We start from the raw sequence: 25734 nt of genomic DNA on the forward strand, positions 1-25734 counted from the left end.
GATATGGGTCACAAAACAATGGCACCTTTGTGAATCAGGAAGAGGAAAGAGTGTAAGGGTGACTGCAGCTATTTCTGAGGGTAGCGAGGAAGGATGCAGGTGGGGTGGGGTGGATGGGATTGGGGGGGGGGGATTGGGCGACAGGCTTTGGACATGAGGCCGGATATCCTCAGTGAATGTTAATGCATTGACCAAAATGGCCTAATTGATGTGTTTGACAGTGAAGAGACTTCATCACTAATCCATTTTTCTCTTTATGATGGAGTACATTATACATTTTTAAATCAAAATTCAAACTTGGTATATTTTTCAAACAAAGATATGCAACATCCACTATCACATCAACTTCTTATCTTTGTCAGTTTAACTGAAGTCTCATTCCTGCACACATTCAATTTTTTAAATCAATTTTTTAACATGAAATCACATACAGTACTGTACATTCATTCGTGTGTGTGGACACACACACGCACACACACAAAGAAATGATTAATTCTTACACAAGCTTTTGTGATAACTCCTGTGATAATTTGCCCTCCCCCAAATGTGCCAAGAAATCATTATTATTCTATTTTATCATTATTATTTTTTAAATCCCATAATGTAACTCTCCACCTCTAGGTTTGGGTACACAGGTACATGTACAGGGGGTCATGTTCCAATCATTTTTACCAGGCATAGAGGCAGCATAGATGTGTTCTGGATGGGTCTAGGGCAATTACCCCCTGGAAATTACCCCAGACCCTTCCCCTAACCCTAACCCTAATCCTGAACCTACTCCTAACCCTAACCCAAACTGTAACTCTGAACCTAACCCTAACCATAATCCATAATCTTTATTCTGACCGTATCACTAACCAGTATTAGCCGGGGGGGGGGGGGGGGGGGGGGGGGGGGGGGAGGGGTAAATGCCCTGATTCGGTTCTGAATATTAAACATATTTCATTTGTGGCCAAGTGCTTTATGTATTAATAATCAATTTATATTTTTGTTGCTGAGTGTTAATGGTGACAAATAGAATTGATTTTCACTTCATGATGCAAAAACAGATCTCCTGTGTGTGAATACTGCTAGTTAAACCCTCTAACATCCTTCCAATTATGATAAGATGATATCTGCAACACCATAACGACAACAAAAACAAAACTGAGACAAATTGATCTTGTTTTGGAGAGGGAAAACAAAAAATTGAAAATTTTTTTACTCATTTGTTCATTTGTTTGTTTCCTTTCAGTCTTGCAGCCATGTCATCCTGCTTTCCAAGAAAATTTACTGTATCTCTATGGTATGTGCTTATAACTTTCTATTTCATTTCTCCTGCTGACATAATCGCTCTCCCGAGAGATGAAACTCTCTGGTACTTAAAAAAACGTAACGTTCTGTTCATGACTTCATTTCTGCATTCAGAAACATACAGCTTATAGTTGTACCTGATGGTAAATGTTTACTGAACAGTGCATTATTACTAGTCCATTTTTCTTGAGAAACTGAAAATGGAATGCGAGCAAAGCACTTAATTTACAGTTTAGAGTACTAGTAAAGTTCATGTTTTTGTTGTTGTTTTCTCAAAGCTGTGCAGACTAAAACTACATGATTTATGCTGATGGAATGTCTTATTACACATTTTTCATACAGCAAATTTTGTCTGTATGCTCCAGGGGACTGTTTCATGAACGTTGTCAGCCCTGACAAGTTGTCAGTTTCTGACAATCACCATAGTAACAGTCAGTGACCAAGGCTTCTCAGCCAATCAAAACCAAGGATTTTGCTGACATTGACAGAGACTGACAACTTGACAGGGCTGACAACTTTCATGAAATGGTATTTCCTGATATCAAAAAATTCTTTTCATCTCAGATTATCTGAAATGTTTTATGATTTTTTTTTTTCAAGAATCTATTCAAGATCTGATTTTACAAGATGCAGTACTTGTTGCCATTTCTCTGGCCACACAAACTCACCGTAGGTACATATTCTGAAGGGAACTTATTCGTTGTGTATGATATGAGCAGGCAAGTTTTACCCACGGCTCCATCTCCTACTACAACACACTTTATCGTCTGCATGATGGCGAATTTGTTGGTCTGTTCACAGCGCTGAAGAACGACTTCAGGGGTTGTCTACGTGTCTGCAAAAACAAAAAGGTTGAGAACAGATGGAACGAATTAGAACGCTTCAGTTTATGGATGTCATCTGGACTTATCAGTATGGTGCACGGAAATACAACATCCTGCAGATAAACCAGTTCGTACTGTATGTTGTACAATAATACAGTGTACAAGTATGTACAGGCTTGTACGTGAACACTGTACTCTGGGCACAAGACATGTGTACACTGTATACCTGAATTTAATGTTGACACAATGATTGCATATAATACATTTAGAACATGCATACAAAACCAAGCAATCATGCCAACCACTTCCCAGAAGCACTTCCTTTCCCAAGTCATATTAATACAGTGTCGTTGAGTACGCTTCTCAGTGTGTCATTCATGATGGGGGGTACTCATAAATACAGCAATTCCTGCATTCAGGATGGATACACAACATATACAATGTAGGCACACTCATTATGCTAATACAATGTACTGTAGGCCTACATGTAGGCACTTGCCAACAAAACAAGGACAAACACAAACAATACATATTCCAGTTGGCAAGGAATCTGTGAAAGATGTCAAACACTCTTGCCCCCCCCCAAAAAAAAAAAAAAAAAGAAAGAAAGAAAGAAAGAAAAAGAATAGTACAAACCAGGTAGCCCTGTAAAAAACAAACAAACAAAAAACCAACAACTAGAAACATAGCTGAATAATAAACACAATTAACCAAAAAGGAAAAGAAAACTCTAGCAGTGTATGTGTTACAAAATTTTCTGCACCCTCTCATTTGATATGTACAGTGTATGACACATGACTACTCCCAGAAAAATAAAGTGCACTATAAAATCTCTGCCATGTTTGACATGTAAAAATCAATGTTCATCTGTCCTTCATCATTAAATAAAAAAAAAAATGGGTGTTTGCTCCTTAATACATCTGTACTACCCCCCTAAAAAAGAGGCTCCTGACTGTTAACATCTTCTCTCCCCCCCCCCCCCATTTTTTTTTTTTTTTTTGGGGGGGGGGGGGGAAGGGGAGGATTTGGGGTTGGGGATGGAGTTGTGTATGGTGTGCAAACTGTATTAAAGTAAGATATTTTTGCAGCAAGAAATTTTCGCAAATTGGAGCCAACCGTCTTCTTCGCGGCATGATATTTTCATGAACTGCCACTGGCATCCAATGCACAGTGTACAAAAGAATTTTCATGAACATTCTACTTACGCAAATCTTGGCTCTCACAAAATTTGCGAAATTAAATGCATGCGAACATTTCTGGATTTGCAGTAACCTTTTCCTTGTGGCACTGTATGCTGAAAGCCTACAGTATGTGGGGACATACATTGTACATTGTATGTACAGGATGCACAAAAGTGTGGTGGCAGTACATGCAGTTGCCTAGCAAATTTTCAATGAAAGTGTGGCATGTGAGGTGAAGAAAGACTGGGCTTTTCTCTGTGTTATGAGAAATTAAATTTGCATCAAAGAATTCTCAAGAATTAATTGATATCAACTGAAATGGATGTGAAGAGAAATGCAATATACACTGTAAAACGAGGAATGTTCGCATGCACTTTAATTTTGCGAATTGCAAGAATTTCGCGAGCACCAAGATTTGCGAAATTAAAATGCAAGCGAAAGTTCTTGTCTACACTATATGCACTGAATGCCAGTGGCAGTTCGCGAAAATTTCATGCCGCAAAAACAGCTGTCAGCTCCAATGCGCTAAAAATTCATGCAACGAATATATCATGTTTTACAGTACATTCACAAGTTGTTACCCTCATTTATCAAAGACATCAGGAAACAATAAATCCCTCTGTCAAGGGGCATGAAGGGGGGGGGGGTGGTAGTGGGAGGGAAGAGCATAGATGTTAAAAATGTTGACTTTTCTCAACTTGTTACGACAAAAAAAAAAAACACACCTCATTTCAAGTTTTGTTTTTTTTTTCACTGAAATCGCAGGACAGGAAGTGTGCTCTCATCATACCTCTCCAGTCGAAGTGCATGTTTACAATCTCAGCGAAACCATCGCCTACATCGTACCACACAGACTGTCAGTCAGCAGGACCAGGAAGTCTTTCACATAAGCAATAAGGTCACTCGTCATTTAAAGGGACTGTACAGTACTGGTTGAGGAGAGGATTCAGGTTTATAACATTTTTTTGCGAGATAATGTGAAACCTCTTATGAAATATATAAGAGCATGTAATTCTAAGAAGGATTCAACGTTTATTTGATGGAAATTGGTTTTCAAATGGCTGAGACATCCAAAAAAGTGATAATAATAAAATGATAATAAAATGTGATCTCTTTGTTTCACCTTGTTTTTGGATATCTCAGTCATTTCAAAACCGATTTTCATCAAACAAACTTTCAATTTCCCTTTAATAGAATTGTATGCTCTTAGATATCTCATAGAGTGGTTTCTCAATATCTCACAAAATGTTAAAAGCTAAATCCTCACTGTACAGTCCCTCTAAAGGGTCATGGCACTGCAACGTCTGTCACATACACAGGCATAGCAGCTGTTTTCACAAGGACTTCACTGTCATGATATAGCATTATGTATCGTACAATTTGTACCAATATTTACAATTGTACACACACACACACACAAACACAAAAATAATTATCATCCCAAAAGAGAGTAGCTACATATTGTACAATACTGCTTTTCAACTGTCAAATTCATTGGTCTACTGACAAGAATTTTCAAGACTTTTTAAATGTTATCCATCATGGATTAATTTTATTAATGTATTAAAAAAAGAGATCTTTTAATGGTGCTGTCTATCACTAGGCCCATATCACAAACACCCATTTCTTCAGCTTCTTGCTTGACAAGATCTTTCATATGGGACATAAACTTTCTCTACCTACAAATGTACAAGAGATGTGTGAAGAAATTACATCCTAAACCATACAATACAGCACTCATGGGTAACATTGCAAGTTTGTTGTTTGTTTCATTTTCCATGTACATGTAAGAAGATGGCTGAAGTGTCCCTAATCTGGATCTGTTCTTCTGCATGCTTCTAAGAAACATACATGTACTGCACTGTTCATATAAACATTCTGCATAATATTGCTGGTACCAAGATCTACCTGTAATATATGTTGTTCATGTACAGGTCCTACATGTACATGTAGGCCTACATGTATGTGTACATGCAATTCACTATGCCCTTCTTTCAGTTAATGAAAGAGAAATGAAATTTGCAGAGCATTGTGTTCACTATAAACCCTCTCTACTCCCATGGTTGTGTTCAAGGATACCCCCATCACAGTATCACTTACTTTTTTTTTATGTGTTTTATTGAATTAAGTGAATTACAGCATTCACAAACAATTTGGAATGATTGAACAAACAAAACATAACAACAAACAACAACAAACAACAACAACAAACAAAAACATAGCCCCCACCCCAGAAAAACACTGTTTTAACGTTTTTAAGCAGCAATACAAAATATATCCACTTAAGCTACTTGTTGGCAGTCATTTTGAATTCAGTCATAAATTAAGCAATAACTACATGTATATTACATAATGAAATATTTATAATTTAAACCTCCATTTCTTAAAATGAAAAGGTAATTTGTTATTCTTTTTTGCAATAGCATATTCTACATTTTTAATACTAACGACATATGTTTTGTATCCTTCAAAAGATGGACTTTTACTTTGAAATTTACAAACATAGATATAATATTTCAGTATCACTTACTTACTGTTCATGCTCTAGTAATGAGAGATGCATGGAATCATCGCTGTATAAGCCTACACTCATATTAGAGTACCAGGTATGCAGCATTTTAAATAATAGAATAAAGCATGCTTGCACACTGACAGAATTGTGTTATAAATAATATGAACCATACCTGGTATCTGTGGATGCATTTAATATAGCTCAGAGATTACTTACTCGCAAACTAGCTCTTGGAGAAGTGTGATGAGCCTGGTTTATGTGAAGAATGCAAAGTCCTCAGCTCCTACATCATACAGATAATGCCGACTGCTAGGCAAAACACAGTGTACTATGCATAGGCCTACACACTTTATTGTGACAGATACTGCACCACCATGTTCAAACAAAATCCAGGAAAGTTTGACAAAAGTTAACACTTCTTGAAGTTTCTTTGGTATGGAATGCTTTAATTTGTGTTTCATCTTTATACCTTTTCCCTCCAGGCTTCAGCAGCAAAGGCCAGATGCAGAACATTCAATTTAGCACCACTATGTCATATGCTATTTTTAGCACCATCCCTCTTGCAGTCAAAACCCAACTATAGAGGGCTATATAAATGACTCGCTCAGCCTCGCAGACACACTTCTTGCACAGGTGATTCTAGGCAGCACAAGCAGTGCACACACACACAGACACACACAGGATGAAGACCGTTTTCTGCAGAAGGCTACACACCTTCTGCATTGTACACAATGTATGTACACGTATTACTGACCAGCCGCTTGCTCTGTGCAGATCATTACTACACTGCACGCTCAGAAGGGTCTTCATAGTACAGTACATTTGTATGCAGCTTTGCTGGCATGCACACACGTGAGTGTGTGTGTGAGTATCTGCAAGATACTAGTGTATAATGATAGTTGTCTGTGCGTGAATAGATGATCTCTTTCAGACTCCGCCCATCTGAGTCACAAACAATAGCCACAGTGTGACCTCAAATATGTTGGGGGTGTGGTGGCTGTCTACAGCTTTTACCCCAGCCCATAGTATTTCACCACTACACAATTGTGATTGCATAACTGACACTAGCATTTTACTGCATGTTGCAACTGCACACAAACACTACATGTAGGGCCAACGTATGTACGGGTTCTGTACACACACCCTATGACACAAAACAGGAAGGGCCTACTGGGTACAATATAAAAATATTTGCACAAAATGATACATACAGTTGATTGATGTACATACTACTGTATGTACAGTACATTGTACCATCACATCAGAATGGTATGCAGTACAAGTACAGTGTGTGTGAACATCATATATTTGGCAACAAAGACCTCTGGGAGAAATATAGTGATCAACACACAAACAAAATATTAACAACAGATACATATGTGTATATGCATTTGGCCTATTTTCATTCAAACAGAATTTTGTAAACTGGGAAAGCAGTGAAGTCCTGGCTACTTGAAACAGTAGCTTTAAAATAGGAACATCAGCATAATCAATTCTCCACATGGAAATTATGGACCTTGCAGAGCTTTACAAACTCAGAACATTGCATGAAAGCATCATGGACCCCGTTTACAGTGCGAGGCTCGGCCGCGGCCGCGAGGTCCATAATTTCCCAGCCCCACTTCAGTGTAAACGCGCAAAAGGCCAAATGCATTTTGGCCTCGCATGTGGCCTCGCTCTGGAGGTGGTCTCGGCCGCGGCCGAGCCGCGGCCGAGCCCTGCCTCTTCTTGGTGTAACGCAAACTGGGCCAAATGCGCGGCCAATTGCGCGGCCAATTTTAGTCTGGCTTCCAAACCCTCTGCCTGTATCTTTCGCTATTCAGGATATCAACCCCCTCAACGTCGAAAACTAGTATAGTTTAAGGTGGTTTTGTCCTGCAAAGGATTTTTCCCTTCGGCAAAGGCCTTTGCCCTAACGGCGACTTCGTCGCCATGGAATTCATTTGGCAAAGGGTCTGAAAACCAGACAATACCAAATTGCGTTTGTTTACAAGCAGAGCGCCACTACGACAAAATATTGAAAGGTTTGAATCAACAGCGCGGCCGAGCCCAGCAGTGTAAACGGACAAAATTGCGAGGCTCGGCCGCGCAATTGAGGCCGGACTCGGCCGCGGCTGAGCCCGGCCCCGCACTGTAAACGGGGTCATGGACATGACAAATTAAACCAGTTTATATTCTTATACATGTGTATCAAAACATCCACTGATCATTCTGCATTTACCGAGCCATGTGTTCACTACCATACATACAATGTAGACCTACTTCACTCAATGGTACATGTACTTGAACAGATTGTACATGTTACCACAACTGGTATTTTGTATCACATGCCTACAGAACTACTGCATGTGCTCAATAACAATGAATGAATGTGATTTGTGTACTGTAAAACGGCATATTTTTCCCAAGGTTTTTATTTTTGTGAATTTTGTGAGTCTTGTGCTACAGTGTTGGTGAATTTAAAAACAAGTAAAACTAGAAAAGCACTCTGAGATCGCAGACCTCCGCCAAGCAGCTACTTTCCAATCATTGCTCTTCCATAAAGATTAGTGATTTCCACCTATCGTATACACTGTACCTATGCATGCTGAAAAATTGTCTGATTTCGCAATATAGAAGCCTTTGCTACGTCATAAACCCTCAGCTGCGCGGCGTGCCTCACCCTAGCAGAAACTAGAGCACACACTTTAGTGCGCGTATGAAAACCTCAAAAATGCGCAGCTTGATCTCCCAAGTTCATTGACCCTTCCTGCCAAAATATAGAAAATCCTTCATAAAATCCATAAAAATTTCCGGATCACTACCCAAATTTGATCATCTCTTCTTTGTGTCATTCGCAACCTTTCCTGCAAGTTTCATCCAAATCAGTGTGCAACTTTTTGAGTTATTTTGCACACGGTCCAACAAACAACCTAACTAACTAACAAACAAACCAACGGTAACGAAAACATATTCCTCCTCTCTTGGCGGAGGTACACCTGTAAATATCAACTCTGATCCCAACATGAATGTGATGTGCACACATAAAATGTACATTTCTCCATTCGATACTGCACTCCACTATCACAAATTTAACCACTTGTGAAACTGTCGGGAAGTCCCAATTCGCAAATAAATAAATAAATAAATAAATAAAAAATAATAAGAAATTTAAAAAATACACTCCCTATATACTGTACATGGTGATAAAGTATGAAACACAAAATTTCTTGAATTTTGCCTCACCTTAGTTTTTTTTTTTTTTTTTCCCCTAGTGTGTGAAGTAACATACAGTAATACCGCTAAAATCAGTAGGGTCATCTGTGGAGGAAATACATGGTATACTGTACATGTACCCGTAGGCCCTACAATGTACAACTTCTAAGAAATCAGAAAATGTTCCGACATTTCACAATTATCAGGAAATTACAGTGCAATGAGAGCAATGTCAAAATCATTGACCTCTAGACAACACAACACATTTTTTCGAAGCATCTGTGGCATGTCTCATCTCTTCCGTTTCAATTTTAAAAATCACAGTCAGCTGTGACAGTTTCCAGGATAATGTCAGAGAAATTACCCGATGAGCTTGTTTTCATTGGAACAGAATGAGTGTTTTTGCCGAGAAAATTTTCTGGACTGCAGAAACATAAACAGCTTGTGAAAGCTAATACAGGATGACTATCAGTGTGGAGTCACAACAGTTCGCAATCCAGGATATGTTTAATCAGTCTCAAACTCCTACACCCAATTCCTTTAGCGAGAACACAGCAAAAGAGAGCAACAGATAGAGGCTACCGCTTGTACACACACACTAACATATCATCAGCTGACAACCAGAAGGGTGCTTTTGCATTCTAAGATTTGAGCGTGGTAAAAAGAGTGCCCTCATAGTTTTAATTGTTAACATTTTGCTGCAAAAAATTTAAATTGGCACCACAATGTAGAGGATATCGAGCTCTACAACATGACACCAATAACTCAATATCCCCCCAAAAAACTGCGATGAAGCCTTTCTAGGCTGATGATAGGCACACTTGCATTATTACAGCAGGCCTACATGTAATGAAGGTATTTACACTGTACAACTACCTGTGTACATTGAACTTTCACCCATCATCAGAGACAACTTATCAGCTACTGCACACAACTGTATATTATCTTTTCTTGCCAAGTCCAGAGTTCACAAGAAGTATTTTAATTCTACACCAAAACACAAATATGGAGAGTACCTGGTACATTACACACGTGCATTGTATCCGTGTTTGAGTTGGATATCTGTGTCTTTTGATCCAATTCCAATCATAAAATGTCCAAAAGACTGTGTGAAACTCTGTCTCGGTTGTGAATTTTAACCTTGTTCTCACTGTGAAATCTTTGTCACCTTCACGCATTGATTAATCAATGTGAATAATGAATATCAATTTGTGTCTTCGATATACATTGTACTTGTATCTGACACATTCTTGGTTTATCGTTGATTTCTATTAACGCGAGTCCATAACATTCATCCCTTTGAATACTCTTCCCCCTCATTTTCCATCACATGTAATGTAAAGCTATGATATTAATGATGTATCATATGAAAGACTTACTGGTACACATAATAACATACAAAACCCTGACAGTGAGACATAAATTCTACAGTAATATTACATAACTTTTTCTCTAACGCTTTAGGATGGCAGCTCTACAAAAAATGTGTGTTTGAATAACAATATTGGATATCATATAAAGAAAAAGAAAGAAAGAAAGCAAAAGCAGCACACTGGAATAAGAACTCATATCTCCCATGGTTATGATACCCAGGGTTCGAAATTGGCGATGGTCCGCTGGCCATTGGCCACCCAAAATCACGTCGGACTAGCTAAAAATCATAAAATTCTGAAGTTACAGTACTAGTCCGTCTGGCTAGCCAAAATATTGCTTCACTGTCAAAATTGATTCCAAGTAGTCCGCCTGGCCAGTTAAAAAAAAAAAAAAAGTTAAGTGCGACCCCTGATACCACAGTAGAAGGAAGTGTAATGGTGACTATAACTTTACACAACAGCAGTTTTCAGATCTTGGCTCTCACAAAATTAAAATGCAAGCAAAAATTTCCGGTTTTACAATAACTACACTGTACAGAATACTGTATATTTCAGAATTCCTGTAATACATGGTGCACAGCTTTACATGCAGCACACATGTAACCAAAGAATATCAACCGGCAACCATACAAACATAATGCAATGGACTTTATTTGAGGAGGAAGTGAAGGAGAGTGTAGACAGTACAGCAAGTTGAATTTGAAATCAACAGCTGCATATCTGATACTCCTGAATTAATGTCCTGTAAAGTGGATGCACATTCACTATCCCACCCATTCAAGTGTAATTGCATGTGGTGGGACAAAAACCCTCTCTATGGCAGTGGATTAAAACTTGAACTTATTTAGTTTGTGGTGTTTTTTTTTTTCCTTCAAAGTTGTCTTCATTAGATTTAATAAAAAAATATATGAGTTGAGTTCTTGATCTTGTAAGTCTTTCACAATATAAACTGGTTACTGGTGCATTTAATAAAGCATACTGTAAAAGTGGATATTTTTGTGCGACTAATTTTTTGCGCTCGGCGGGGTAAAAAGAGTTTTGCCTGTTTTTAATTCCACGGAATCAAGACAGCAACTACTGGACCATATGGCAAGCAAAAATATTCGCATGTTTTTATTTTTGCGCTAGTTTCGGGTTGCGCAAAATGTGCAAAAATTTCAACAGCACGAAATTTTCCACTTTTACAGTAGCAGGTTATTGCACTATTTTTATAGGCAGGCTAATTTCTTGAATCAGACAATGGCGCACTATGCAGGTCGTGTTGCAACTCTAGCCTGTTGCAACGGGCTAGTCAAAACACAATCACTGGCAATTGGGCAAGATTTGAAAAGGGAAACTAAAAGATTCTCAGTTTGAATTAAATAAAGTGATGAGCAACCTTTTGCTATAGGGTCCTACCCATACAATAACATGCACTCTTTTATGCCCGTTGTGGCAACCTTGGTTGAAATTTCATGGCAACTACAATAGTATCTGGGGTTATCTACCTTGGAGTTCAAATATAATCCCACAAAACATGAGACAGCCAGTTACCTGGATTCTGCGTCATGTGCATTTATCAACCATGAATTACTCCTAGTAATATCAAAACATTTGACAGTTAAAATTGTGTACAACAAGCCTACAATGTATATGTGTGTATTTCTACTTGAGAACCAGTCCTGTGTGGCAAATGGGGGCTCATGCTTCACTTCGACGAAGTACAAAAGTGTACTATAAACATGCTGTACCTACTATCAGTACAGAGTAAGAACCCTTAGTACACAAACAAGTATTAACGCTGTACTTTGCCCCCTTGGGTCAAACTGTCCCTCTCCTCATACCATATCCCACTACACACTTGGGTGTACAGTGTGTGCTGTAGTAAAGCATGGGGCTTGTGCCGAAAGGGTGGGTTGGGTGGTGGCGCGTCGCGTTAATGGAAACACCACCCTTCGTCCAAAGCCCCCCCGGTTTTGCCGAAAGGGTGCGTTGGGAGCGTTGGGTCGCGTCGCGTTGACTGGAACCCCACCCTTCGTCCAAAGCCCCCCCGGTTTTGCCGAAAGGGTGCGTTGGTACTTTTTCTCATGTAATATTAAAAGACGACTTCTAAATTTATATTTAACCTTCAAACAACCATTTCAAAGAGGCTATCGTCCGGATTGCTTTACACTCTATTACCACCTGGTCTACAGCCAGTTGGTCTAAATGGTCTAATAACCCGTTGGTCTAGTCATCATTTCGTCCAATTACTGTTTGGTCTAATTGTTATTTGGTTCAATTACTATTTGGTCTACAGTCAATTCGTCTAAAAATAGCCATTTGGTCTATTTTTGGTCTATTATGAGTTGGTCTAATTCCATTTCGTCTAATCATCAAATTGTCTAAAATGAAACCAAATTTGTCCAATATAAATTTGGTGTACACATCAATAAAAAGCCCCCCCCCCCCAAAAAAAAAAAAAAAAAAAAAATAGCCCAGATAATAAGATCAAATCGTTATTAGACTAAATGGGTGTAGACTAAATGATGATAGACAGAGGCTAGACCAACTGGGCAATGGACCAAAATTAATGATGTATACACCAAATTTATATTGGACAAAATAATTTGGTTTTATTTTAGACCATTTGATGATTAGACGAAATGGAATTAGACCAACTCATAATAGACCAAATCGGTATTTGATGATACAAAGTGGTGTTAGATAAAAAATAGACCAAATGGCTATTATCAGACGAATTGACTGTAGACCAATAGTAATTAAAGGGGAAGGCTAGTAACTGATCAGTGGGAATCAGTGGAAATGCTGGGAGATGATTGTTCCAATCCTTATGGGATTCATTCAAGAGTCCATTGTATATCTATTGTTGTGTGAAAATTATTTGCTTCAGAACGGTCTCATATTCAAGTAATGTGCAGATTAATGCTCCGTCACTGACCAGGGACGCTAACCTGGAAGCATTAAACTGCACATTACTTGAATATGAGACCATTCTGAAGCAAATCATTTTCACACAACATTAGATATACAATGAACTCTTGAATGAATCCCATAAGGATTGGAACAATCATCTCCCAGCATTTCCACTGATTCCCACTGATCAGTTACTAGCCTTCCCCTTTAAACTAAATAACAATTAGACCAAACAGTAATTGATGGACGAAATGATGACTAGACCAACTGGTTATTAGACCAACTGATATTAAACAGTCTATTAGACCAACTGGCTGTAGACCAAGTGGTAATAGAGTGTAAACCGATAATAATAGTAATAATAATAATAATACATTACATTTGTAATGCGCTTAATACAAAATGAAATTAGACCAACTTCCGTCTCTTCCCTACTGTGCGCTTAGAAACCGATCCGGACGATAGCCTCTTTGAAATGGTTGTTTGAAGGTTAAATATGAATTAAAAACTCGTCTTTTAATATTACATGAGAAAAAGTACCAACGCACCCTTTCGGCAAAACCGGGGGGGCTTTGGACGAAGGGTGGGGTTCCAGTCAACGCGACGCGACCCAACGCTCCCAACGCACCCTTTCGGCAAAACCGGGGGGGGCTTTGGACGAAGGGTGGTGTTTCCATTAACGCGACGCGCCACCACCCAACCCACCCTTTCGGCACAAGCCAAGCATGGCTATCACACAGCCTGACCAGATGCCTTGCTAGCGCACGGTGTCTGATGGTGTGTGATACACATACAGTGTATCTACTAAACCCCATACACATATATAAACCCCTCGAACACGGCCACACAAAAACAAAACTGTTGAAAATTTCTACATTCTTATCACAAATTTTACGAATCACTCACGTGAATTGAGATGCTTGGACTATGAGCATGGTATTTCAGTCCATAGTGAGCCCTCACGCAGCATACACTGAGCAAAAAGTCCAATCTTAACCCCGGATGCTGTGATCATCGCTGGGCGATTCAAAATAAATCTTTCCCAGCTTTGAACGATGCAAATTGCGCTAGAGTTTGTATGCCCGCGCGGTCGACAGGTCCCCTTTGCCCAGTGCTGCGCCGACATTTCGAATCATTTCTGCGATTTCTACAATTTCTGCAGCGTACAGGATTTAAAAAGGTGTCATTTTTGGTAAGTTGTGAAACATGTCACTATCAAGAGCTGAAAACGGGAGTTTAAAAGATAAAGTTTTCATCTTATGTAGTCTTAGTAACAAATATGTTGCAGTAAATTCAAAATAGAGTCGGCGCCCCGGAATTATAAGATTAGGCCAAAAAAAAAAAAATTGTTGAGTTGGCGTAACATGAGATTTTCAAATAGGGTCGGTCGGGCGGATTTTTTTTTTTTTTTTTTTTGCTACCTGCATTTTACGTGTAAAACTCGTGCTCAGCTCAGTAAACAGTTACAACTGCTGCACCGAATGTGCTGTGTTCATCTATTCTACAAATCATTTATGAGGCCGATATTACTGGAATTATACCCCTTCACAGAATTTAAAGATGTTGAAATCCCTATCCTGAATGTTTTCACTTCATATTTTACTATTTTGACTTAGATAAGATAGATGCAAATTGACCCATATGTAAGATCTTTTCATCGCACACGGCGATCTCTATTACAGTCCCACATATACACATTCGTGTAAGTTCTCCACACAAGAAACCTATGGCAAAACTGTGCACAATACATCGCAGTCTGAATGCTACGTATACACTGAATAAATCTTGTTAGAGTACGTGTCCGTTTTGGAAACAGATGACGTACTGATCAAGGAAGGCTTATGCGAGGCGCTAGATCTCTCCCTCGTACATCCGATATCCCCAGAGCCGTTTCCACTTCCGGGTTTGTGCGATCGCGATCGCAATCAACAAGATATTTGATATCGATAGCAAAAAAAAAAATAAAAAAACATGGGGTCGGCGGAATTTTTAGGGTAGGGCGGGTTACGCCAATGCAACAATTTTTTTTTTTTTGGCCTTATGTAGTGTCCACACGGTACAGCCCTGTCGCGACTTACACTTGTGTACAGCGACAGTGCTGTGTATACTTAGGCTATCACACAGATTGGGTACAATGCTGGTGCGATAATATTAAAATACACACAATCCTCCAGAAGATAAAGCTGCAAATTGTATATCACGTAAGCTAAAATTTTAGCGCAAACCAGTAGATATTTACGCGAACTTCTACTTGTCGGATATTTTTGAGTGTTGCTAACCTCCCACTTGGGAAGGTTTAGTGTGTACGTGTAATCATTACAGTGTATTTCACATTTCTCAAAATGCATGAGAATAGTAGGTAATAGTCACAATGTGTCGTATGTAATTTTTGAGTGTGTGTATGGGTGTGCGTGTGCGTGTGTGTGTGTGTGTGGGAGGGGGGTATGTACACATGTCAATTGTGTGTACAATTTGTAAATGAGTTCCCAGAATTAATTCTTTTAGACTTGTAAGGTTATTGTATGTGGGCAGCATACACGTCCTATGCCTACATTGTACTAGTGCATATTTCCTGAAGAAAAGAAAGAAAGAAAGAAAGAAATATAGCTTATATCATTGTGCAAAAGGTAAACATGACACAAAAGAAGGAAAGCCTGTATACAATAAAGTAAAGTTGACTCCCGGTTCAGTGCTCCTTCCATTTCAGTCGTACACAATGTAAATTGTAGATGCTGAGGTCAGTGTGAGGGCACTTCATGTACTTTAGCAGAGAGGCCAAACTGCCAATAATTCCCTAAATCTTCTAGGCCATTCTGTTTATGCAGACTACAATACAGCACACAGATCTCTTCTCTCTCTCTCTCTCTTTAAAAAATAAATAAATAAATAAATACATTTAAGAAATATCCTTTACTCATAAAGTCAGGTGACAATGACTTCAAGCACAATCACATTTTACTTGCTTTTGGCTGCAGCATGAAAACGAGCATGTGGGTTCGCAGTATATTTTAAACTTCACAAAAATATAATTCAGCAAAATAAATGCAGAAGGGTTGGCAAAACATGTGAAAGTTTGAGGAATGTCAGACAGTCTGTTCAGAAGTTCTGAATTGTTTAATGGTTTGGTTAATTCTATGTGCTGCCCTCTATAGATGGGAATTCAACAGCAATTAAAAACATACGTGTACGATAGTACTAAAACTGATACACAGTTGTACACTGTACACGTTTGAAGAAAACAAGAAGTTTCACGAATCTTCATTTTCAATGAACTTTTCAGGAATTCATACATGAATATTTTGTCTGAGGTGGATAGTCACTTTTAAGTTTCTCCTGAAAATATATCTGGTTCTTTATTTCTTTTTCCTTCATTGTAGTTCTTGATCATGAAATCACCCACTGGAAAAATTGTTCTTAAAGTCCAAATTTATTAAATACGAGACATGAAACTCGTCACACTGACGAGTTAGGTGATACGCCTGGGGTCATCAGATGTCGGTCATCTGTGATCGACAAAGAAAAGAATGTGATATAGGCACCTTGAAGTTATATTGAGCGTGCATGCAAAACGGTTTCTCTAACCACTCGGCCACGGGACATCCACGGAAACGGTAAGGCCGAAAAAAAATGTATAGATATTACAGGGGGAAAAAGTCAATGCCCACTCAACAATTGTGGCCGCGTGAACATGTATTGCATTGCTAGAAGGAAATGCGGCCTTGTAACGACTGAGGTCGCTGTGCCATTTCTGGCAATTTCGGAAAAATACGTCCCGCAGACATAAAACCTATAATCGGCTGATTTTGATACCTTGCCTTTAATCACAATTTTCAGTGTGATGACGTCATCAAAGTACAAAACAATGACATGGACTTGAAAGACAATTGCTCAAAGTACAACACCTCCGTTGTCGTCATTACATACTATTTGACAGAGTCAGGATGCAACATTCTGCAGCAGTCGAAGCAATGTGGTCTCCAACACAAAACAGAGGGATATTGTGTGTGTGTGTGTGTGTGTGTGTGTGTGTATAGGTGCGTTTATATACGAACGTAATTTCTACATGGACGAATGTGTAATACACCATTGAAGAAAAAAAAAGTAAAATAGCTAGGTATTTTGTTTCGTGATCTTGTGGGGTTCGAACCTGCACGAGTGCAACCTCACGTCTCTGAGACGGCGCCTTTAACCACTCGGCCATACGTCTCGACGAGAAAATATGAGGAACGTAAACTTATGTATGTGAAAGATGAATCAGGAATCGATTCGTCCACATTCCATTCTCATTTTCAGTTTTAAACTGCAAAATTGTCAACCTCATGAGAAGATTTCAAAGAACAAAATGCATGATAACTGCAGCTTATTGTCTCAGCTACAACATACTTAAATTTCAGAGGAAATGAAGCAAAATCAGCTGAGACAAAGTTGCTTAAACGTTGTCAAGTCAATGGATGGTTTTAAAAAAAATCACTTCCCATAGACATAACACGTAAACTTGTCCAATTTTACATCTTTACTTTTAATCACAATTTAAAGTATGATAACGTCATCAAATTTCAAAACCATGACATGGACTTGAAAGGCAAATGTTAAAAGTACAACATATGTGAATTTGGGATAATATTGAGCTTAAACAACAGAGATACGAGCAAATGAATGTTAGAAACAGTACCTCAAAAAAATTAATTCCACTTTTTTGATTTCAGATGATGATATGATGACGTCATAATGTATTTCGGGAAATATTGATACTTGAAACGTTATTTCCAATTCATATGCTTTTGTAATATGCAATAAAAACATAGGGTCAACGGACTTTTTAAAGAGCTATTGCGAAATAAACAAAGACATGTTTTTCGCTATATTTCCACATAGACGCGCACACGAAATTTCAACTTTGACGCCAGCGCATTCCTTTGTTATAGGTCAACATCGATCGGAAATCAGTGGATATTGTTACTCAAAGTATCAGGAATCCAAATCAGTCAAAAAAATTGCATTTTCATGTTGGTTACGCCCTCTGCGCGCGAAATTGCGCGGACGGACGCGCACGCGAGAAAATGTTTGAAACGCTTAAAATTGTCTGAAACTTCGAGATTTCCCATTGGGAAGTCGTTTTGAGCCTTTTAAAATTTTGACGCGCTCTTACGCGCGCGTAATGAAGACCTGGGTAACTAGCGTTAAAAAGTAAGATAGAGCGTGACCTGAACTTTATGTCCACCGAAAATGACGCAGAAATTACATCTAGTTATGAAGTTATGATCGATCATGTGACAAGGTCCGAAAATCACAAAATGGCGCCTAAATGACGTCATAGATATGTTACTGTCATGAAAACCTTATTGTGGCTAGATATTGTTATGAGACATGTTGACTGAAAATTTCATGTCATTCCGTAATGTCATTGTTGAGATATTGACGACACAAAATTGTCCAGAAAGAAAGAAGAATAAAAAAAAATAAAGAGAGATTTTGACAATCACAATAGGTGATACGCTGATAGCGTATCACCTAAATATATTTGCACAATATACAGAATGACAGTATTCACAGGAAAGGACTTTGTTGTTGTTTTTTTATTTCATACCATTACCTTCAAAATTTTCAACTGTATGCCATCATAGAAATGGTAATGTCATAAATTTTGTTTACAGTCCCTTCAGCTGTTGCAGAGATTGTGCATGATGGTGTAGCTGTAATCATTTATTGAAATCATTTGTAAAATATGCTGGAGCATACAATTGTATGATCTCAAATGCACTTTGAGTATGATGTACAAATTTTCTTGTTTGTATGGTGCCAACAATGTGTGTGTGTTTGTGTGTGTGTTTTTCAACCCTTTTTGATAGGTGGCAAAGACATGAGAAACATTGATAAGTATTAAACACAACAGCACAACAGCACCAATTCAAAAGTGATACTTTCCACTAAGGCGCATTATTTCTTTTTGAAATATTTTGTTTTCAGCACTTTAAAAGTGATACTTCTTCAATTTTGTTTAATACAGTTGGGAACAACGTATGAGCAAACACACTGGCATTAACACTAACTTTTATGATCGCTCATGTGGCGACTTGCTTCACAGACAATAGATGGGTCAAAGTTACTGCGATCAATGCCATTTTCCCCCCTTCATTTACAGTGGTTTCAGTTTATACTGTAATATTAGGTCTACAGGCACTTGTGTAGTTTTACCAAAGTTGTGATTCTACTCTTGCAGTTGGCTTAGACTTAATGGCGTAGTTTGTGGTTTCTGTACAAGTAGTACAGTGTACATGTAATGCAAGACATTATTAAAAGACTAATTACGAATCATTGAAACTGAGAGCTGGAGACTCTGATATACAGATACCAACACAATAACAAGATGATATTGCATTGGGGTTTATTCTGCGCTTTGGTGTGAGTTACAAGATACTGTAATCAAGTGGTTTCTTTCGCGTAAATTAGATACTTTCGCAGTTTCCATCGGTGCCGACTTTTTCGTGTGAGTTTAAATTCGCGGTCGGCAAAATCTGTGTATTCACAGTCTGCAAAATCTGTGAATTCACAGTCTGCAAAAACTGTTTTATTTTGCACATCAAAGCCCAAACTATAAGCCAATTATTCTTTTAATTATTAAATAGAAATTAAAATTAAATGCAGGCTTACCTGAAATCCTGTTTCACGAGTACTTAATATAATGCTTGACCTACATTGCGCGGTATTGCTGTGTGTGTGTTGACCATCAATACACTCAATGCGCGGAATCTTGTGTGTGCATGTGTGCAATAGCGTTGTAACAAGCGGCGATTTTCGCGTGATGTTAATTTCGTGCTTCAACCTCAAAGCGCGAAAATAAAACCACCGCGAAAGAAACAACTTTTACAGTACAATGTATCATATAAGACACACATGTACAGTGTTGCTCTTGTAACTTGTACTGAAGCAACTATGTACCTGCAACATCAGCTTTCATTATTTTTCAACATGTAGTCTGTAATTCCTTTCTCCACATTACTGGTAAATTATTGTTGCATTGTGATCACTGTGTGAGAAGATCAGATACGGGTCAATCCACGTCAAATCAACCAATTTTCAGACAATTTGTAACCCGACCCCCTTCAATTTTTTTTTAACTCGCACCAAATGTGCCCCCAAGTGTCTGACGGAAGATTCTGAAATATTTTGCCCCAAGGTCAAACGGTTGCTAAGATACGGCCTCCCTTAGCAACCAATGCGTGGCCGAATAACTGAGTTTAAATAAAATTTGCTATTTTTGATTGACTGCTGGAACCCGATTAGATGCGATACATTGCTCATTTTCTGTAAATTGGAAGAACTTTATGACCTTAACATGCACAATATATTATGGAGCGGATCTGACAATCCAATATTGCGCAAGAGGTCACCGAAAACAGTGTTAAGCATCAAAGTTAATGTTTTCGGGTGCATGTTTGGAAGCTGATAACTTCAAAATTCAATTAGCTGAGATCCCAATATTATGCATATTTGGAGACTCTCACTTGCTCTACACACCTACAAAAAAAATCTTGTAGGGCGCCCTCAAAGTTGGATTTTTTAAAAACGTTGCCAAGTTCAAGGTCACAAATCACCCCTCGTCCCATCGAGGAGTGACACCAATTTTTGTGTATTGATAGACATTTACCTATATTTTCATTGGTTACCAAAAAACTTTTGTAACCAGAATGTTTAATAGCTGGTTTACACATTCGAAAATGGTCGTAAACACCCCCAAAATCAACGTAAAATGACACCTGGGGTTTACAGCACATTTCATATTGTGATAAATCAGAGATGAAGTGCCAAGACACAATGGTATCTTCTGTGATGATAGTCTGTAATTAGTACAGAAAGGATATACATCACAAATCGTTTTGTCTTATTGGCAATGACCTTGAAAGTGTAGCTGAAAACCGCAAAAAAACAATAAATCGGTCAATTTTCCGTAGCCATAATGGTGTTAAAGCGTGTTTACATTGACATTCATTTGTCTGCCATTTCAGTACTCTTGGTGACTTTAAGCTGAAAACTGCTAATCATGTTCCATTTTTATTCTATTTTAAGCTACAAATAATATTTCAGGTCAGCTTTAGATATTTTGACCTTGACATTGTTCTGAAAATAGCTGTAAATTCCTTATTATTAGCATATTCCCATCACACAAGATTTAACCATTTTCAAAATTAATATTTCTGTCAGACAGAATGCCTGATCATATTTAAATTTACAGTACTTGTAGTCTGTAACGAGTATTTAGAGGATCTGGGATTAATTTATTTGTCTAACATGACAATGACCTTGAAAATACAGCTGAAAAACATAAAATCAATAATAATTGTTCAAATTTCCAATAATAGGGTGTTTGCAACGACTTTGAATAGTACGTCATTTTAACATTACTGATGAGTTATAGCTGATAATTGCAAATCATGTTCCTTTTTTTTCCATTTTGAGCTACAAATAGTATCAAAAGTCATATCCATATCATTTGACCTTGACAGTATTCTAAAAATAGCCATAAATGCCTTGAAATGAGCATATTCACGACATTATCTTGATCTTTACAGCACATTTCAAACTTGATTTTTTTTTTTCACAGACAGAATGCTGAGTGTGTGAAATTCAGAACCAGAAAATCTAAGTCAATGACATTCATAGGATGGAAGTAGTCTTGAAATTGTTAGTGTTTTGATCTTTGTAGGTTTCTGGCTAAAATGTTAATGGAGATAATAATGTGCATCCATTATCTATAGGCCTACACCCTGGATAAATTAGAAACTACTGCATGACTGTTGGGTGTGCATTGATCATTACAGATCCTAGATAGTATCCATTACAGACTACCAATACTGCAAATATCAACAAGATCATGCATTCTGTCTGTGAAAAAATCAATATTGAAATATATGCTGTAATGCTCATAACTGCGTGTTGTGAATATGCTCATCTTAAGGCATTATGGCTATTAAAATAGATTTTTAGAATAATGTCAAGGTCAAATGATATGGATATGACTTTTGATACTATTTGTAGCTCAAAATGGAAAAAAAAGGGAACATGATTTGCAATTATCAGCTATAACTCATCAGTAATGTTAAAATGACGTACTATTCAAAGTCGGTGCAAACACCCTTGGAAATTTGAACAATTATTATTGATTTGATGTTTTTCAGCTGTATTTTCAAGGTCATTGTCATGTTAGACAAATAAATTAATCCCAGATCCTCTAAATACTCGTTACAGACTACAAGTACTGTAAACTTAAATATGATTAGGCATTCTGTCTGACAGAAATATTAATTTTGAAAATGATTAAATTTTGTGTGTTGGGAATATGCTAATATTAAGGAATTTACAGCTATTTTCAGAACAATGTCAAGGTCAAAAGATCTAAAGATGACCTGAAATATTATTTGTAGTTTAGAATAGAATAAAAATGGAACATGATTAGCAGTTTTCAGCTTAAAGTCACCAAGAGTACTGAAATGGCAGACAAAAGTCAATGTAAACACGCTTTAACACCATTATGGCTACGGAAAATTGACCCATTTATTGTTTTTTTGCGGTTTTCAGCTACATTTTCATGGTCATTGCCAATAAGACAAAACAATTTGTGATGTATATCCTTTCTGTACTAATTACAGACTATCATCACAGAAGATACCATTGTGTCTTGGCACTTCATCTCTGATTTATCACAATTTGAAATGTGCTGTAAACCCCAGGTGTCATTTTACGTTGATTTTGGGGTTGTTTACGACCATTTTCGAATGCGTAAACCAGCTATTAAACATTCTGGTTACAAAAGTTTTTTGGTAACCAATGAAAATATAGGTAGATATCTATCAATACACAAAAATTGGTGTCACTCCTCGATGGGACGAGGGGCGATTTGTGACCTTGAACTCGGCAACTTTTTGAAAAAATCCAACTTTGAGGGCGCCCTACAAGAAAACGACGCATACTTTTTGGCTGATTTTTTGTAGGTGTGTAGAGCACGTGAGAGTCTCCAAATATGCATAATATTGAGATCTCAGCTAATTGAATTTTGAAGTTATCAGCTTCCAAACATGCACCCGAAAACATTAACTTTGACACTTAACACCATTTTCGGTGACCTCTTGCGCAATAACGGATTGTCAGATCCGCTCCATAATATATTGCGCATGTTAAGGTCATAAAGTTCTTCCAATCTACAGAAAATGAGCAATGTATCGCATCTAACCTGGCTGCAACAGTCAATCAAAAATAGCAAATTTTATTTAAACTCGGTTATTCGGCCACGCATTGGTTGCTAAGGGAGGCCGTATCTTAGCAACCGTTTGACCTTGGGGCAAAATATTTCAGAATCTTCCGTCAGACACTTGGGGGCACATTTGGTGCGAGTTTAAAGAAAATTGAAGGGGGTCGGGTTAACAGCATTGGTTGATTTGACGTGGATTGACCCATACAACATACTGTATTGTATGTGTGTACAGCAGTCATGCTTCAGTTTTTTTTTTTTTTTTTTATATTCCTGCACAAATGGAGACAAGATGGATGAGCAAAGAGCTTCTTTGAAATGACTGGACTCAGATATTGTATCCATATACAAATGTAGCTTATTGTCTTTTAAGTAGGATACAACTGTACAGGTCTTTGTTTCATAAACAGATTTCCCCTATTTCTTTAACTGATCTTTTCATGGCTTAATCTTGATATTCTTGCATTTGTATATTGTCTTCCTTTGGTTCAATGTTGCTGATTTCATTATATTATTTTCATTGCTTGTATTTAAAGAACTGGACAGTTGAGTATCTTCTGCTCCTTGATTCATTAAAATAATGTGATACAGTCTCTACTTCTTGGCTTTCTTGGTATCAATCTGAATTGATTCGTCCTACGTATCTCCCCTTGCTCTTCTGTGTCTGTCTCATCTGAGCCTGCTTCTTCAGCCTCGAAAGGTGTAGCATAAGCATCTTTATCCTCCTACTCCTATGTGTAATCAACATATGCCTCTTTGGAACGTTTGGTAGACATGTTTTGTTGGCAGTCAAATTTAAAGTGAATCAGCTGCATCCATTTTATAGTGATGACAGCGTATTTCAGGTGCAAATGAGTGCAGCAACAGCATAGCTGAAACAGAAACAGCTAAACTGATATGGAAACAGGTAAACTGACACAGAAACCGCACACACTTTACAGCGGGAATGCATTGTGCTGACGTTGACACCATTGTAAGACCCGGTCAATTCCATTAGGGTGGAGCGTGTAGTGATGTTACAGCAAGAAATTTTTTATTTTGATCAGGGTAGAGTAGCACAGCAGTGTAACACCGGGACCATCGCGTTGTCATGTTCATGTGCCATTTTCTGGCAGACTGTATAGTGTTACTTTGCTTAGAAATCCCTTACTACAGTGTATGTTCAGAGCGATGTGTTTACATTGCCCTTACATTTTTCCCGCTTGCTCTATTAAGATCCAAAAAGCAAAGTTCTGGTACTTCTATACATGTAACATACTTGCATTCACTGATTTCTGCATCCACATGCAGGTATTTCCTATGCCACCGACAACCATCGTGCATCAGCCCATACCAGAGACTAATATACCTGCCTCTTGGTGTACTGTCTGTTGCTGTAGTGAGGGGCAAACCATCATTACCGACTGTACATTTAACAAGAAGCCACCGAAAAAGAGGCAGATTTATTGGTTTACCCACGTAATACTACCAGTGAAACTGTTCAGTGTGCTGGAAACAGCAGTTGGGTCTACAGGGCAAATGACTCTTGCTTGTAATATAAAGATAATCCACTAACTGAGCCACTGACATTATTCATGTACCCGGACACTCCTGTGTCTGTGTGTGTGTCTTCTTGCAACTTGGCCTTGGGAAGATACCTCACCAACTTAATAAAAAATTATTAGGCGAAAAATGAGCAAAGAAAATGGGATTCCATCGGGATCTAGCAGAAAAATCTACAGTGTAATTTCTGGTCAATTTTCTTCTGTTTTCATTTGTTACAACTTTATAAAAGATACACGTGATTAGGCCTAACTGTTTAAATAGATTTAGGCCTATGCGGCCCCCATCATCGTACCCATGCGTGGTGGTCTCATTTGTGGTGTGAAATCTCGATGGTTTAGACTAAGGGTGCGGTTGAGCGCTCTAAAGCGAACCAAAGCGAACTGAACCAAAGCGTACTGTACCGATCTGTGCCAGATTTGAAGCGTTCAAGCGCTCTATCGAGAAAGCGTACCTCACGAGTTATCTTTTGAAAAGGTAACACATTTTTGTAGCAAGAATGCTATCCACTTGGCGCTTGAACTACTTACAGCTGTCCCAAACAAAGAGAATGATGTTTTTGCATTGTGATGCATGCGCATGATACACGCATGCTTTTTACAGCGAACTTTTGGTATGGTTGGACCTACTACTAATCGACCGCCTAATGTTTATTTGCTTGATAAGAATATTT

The 25734-nt window shown here is 38.1% G+C and overlaps 1 protein-coding gene across 2 annotated transcripts in view; it reads right to left on the bottom strand.

The window, feature by feature from the left end:
- The window catches only part of LOC140238757 (cdc42 homolog), a 148522-nt gene that overhangs the window by 17257 nt on the left and 105531 nt on the right, over positions 1 to 25734 (bottom strand). For both annotated transcript variants that reach the window (XM_072318653.1, XM_072318652.1), the window contains exon 2: positions 1962 to 2128. In XM_072318653.1, the coding sequence (XP_072174754.1) occupies positions 1962 to 2066 (105 nt within the window). In that variant the 5' untranslated portion in view covers positions 2067 to 2128. The remainder of the gene's footprint in view (positions 1 to 1961; positions 2129 to 25734) is intronic.

The sequence above is a fragment of the Diadema setosum genome, chromosome 15 (assembly GCF_964275005.1).
Source record: "Diadema setosum chromosome 15, eeDiaSeto1, whole genome shotgun sequence".
In the NCBI taxonomy this organism is placed as follows: Eukaryota; Metazoa; Echinodermata; class Echinoidea; order Diadematoida; family Diadematidae; genus Diadema; species Diadema setosum.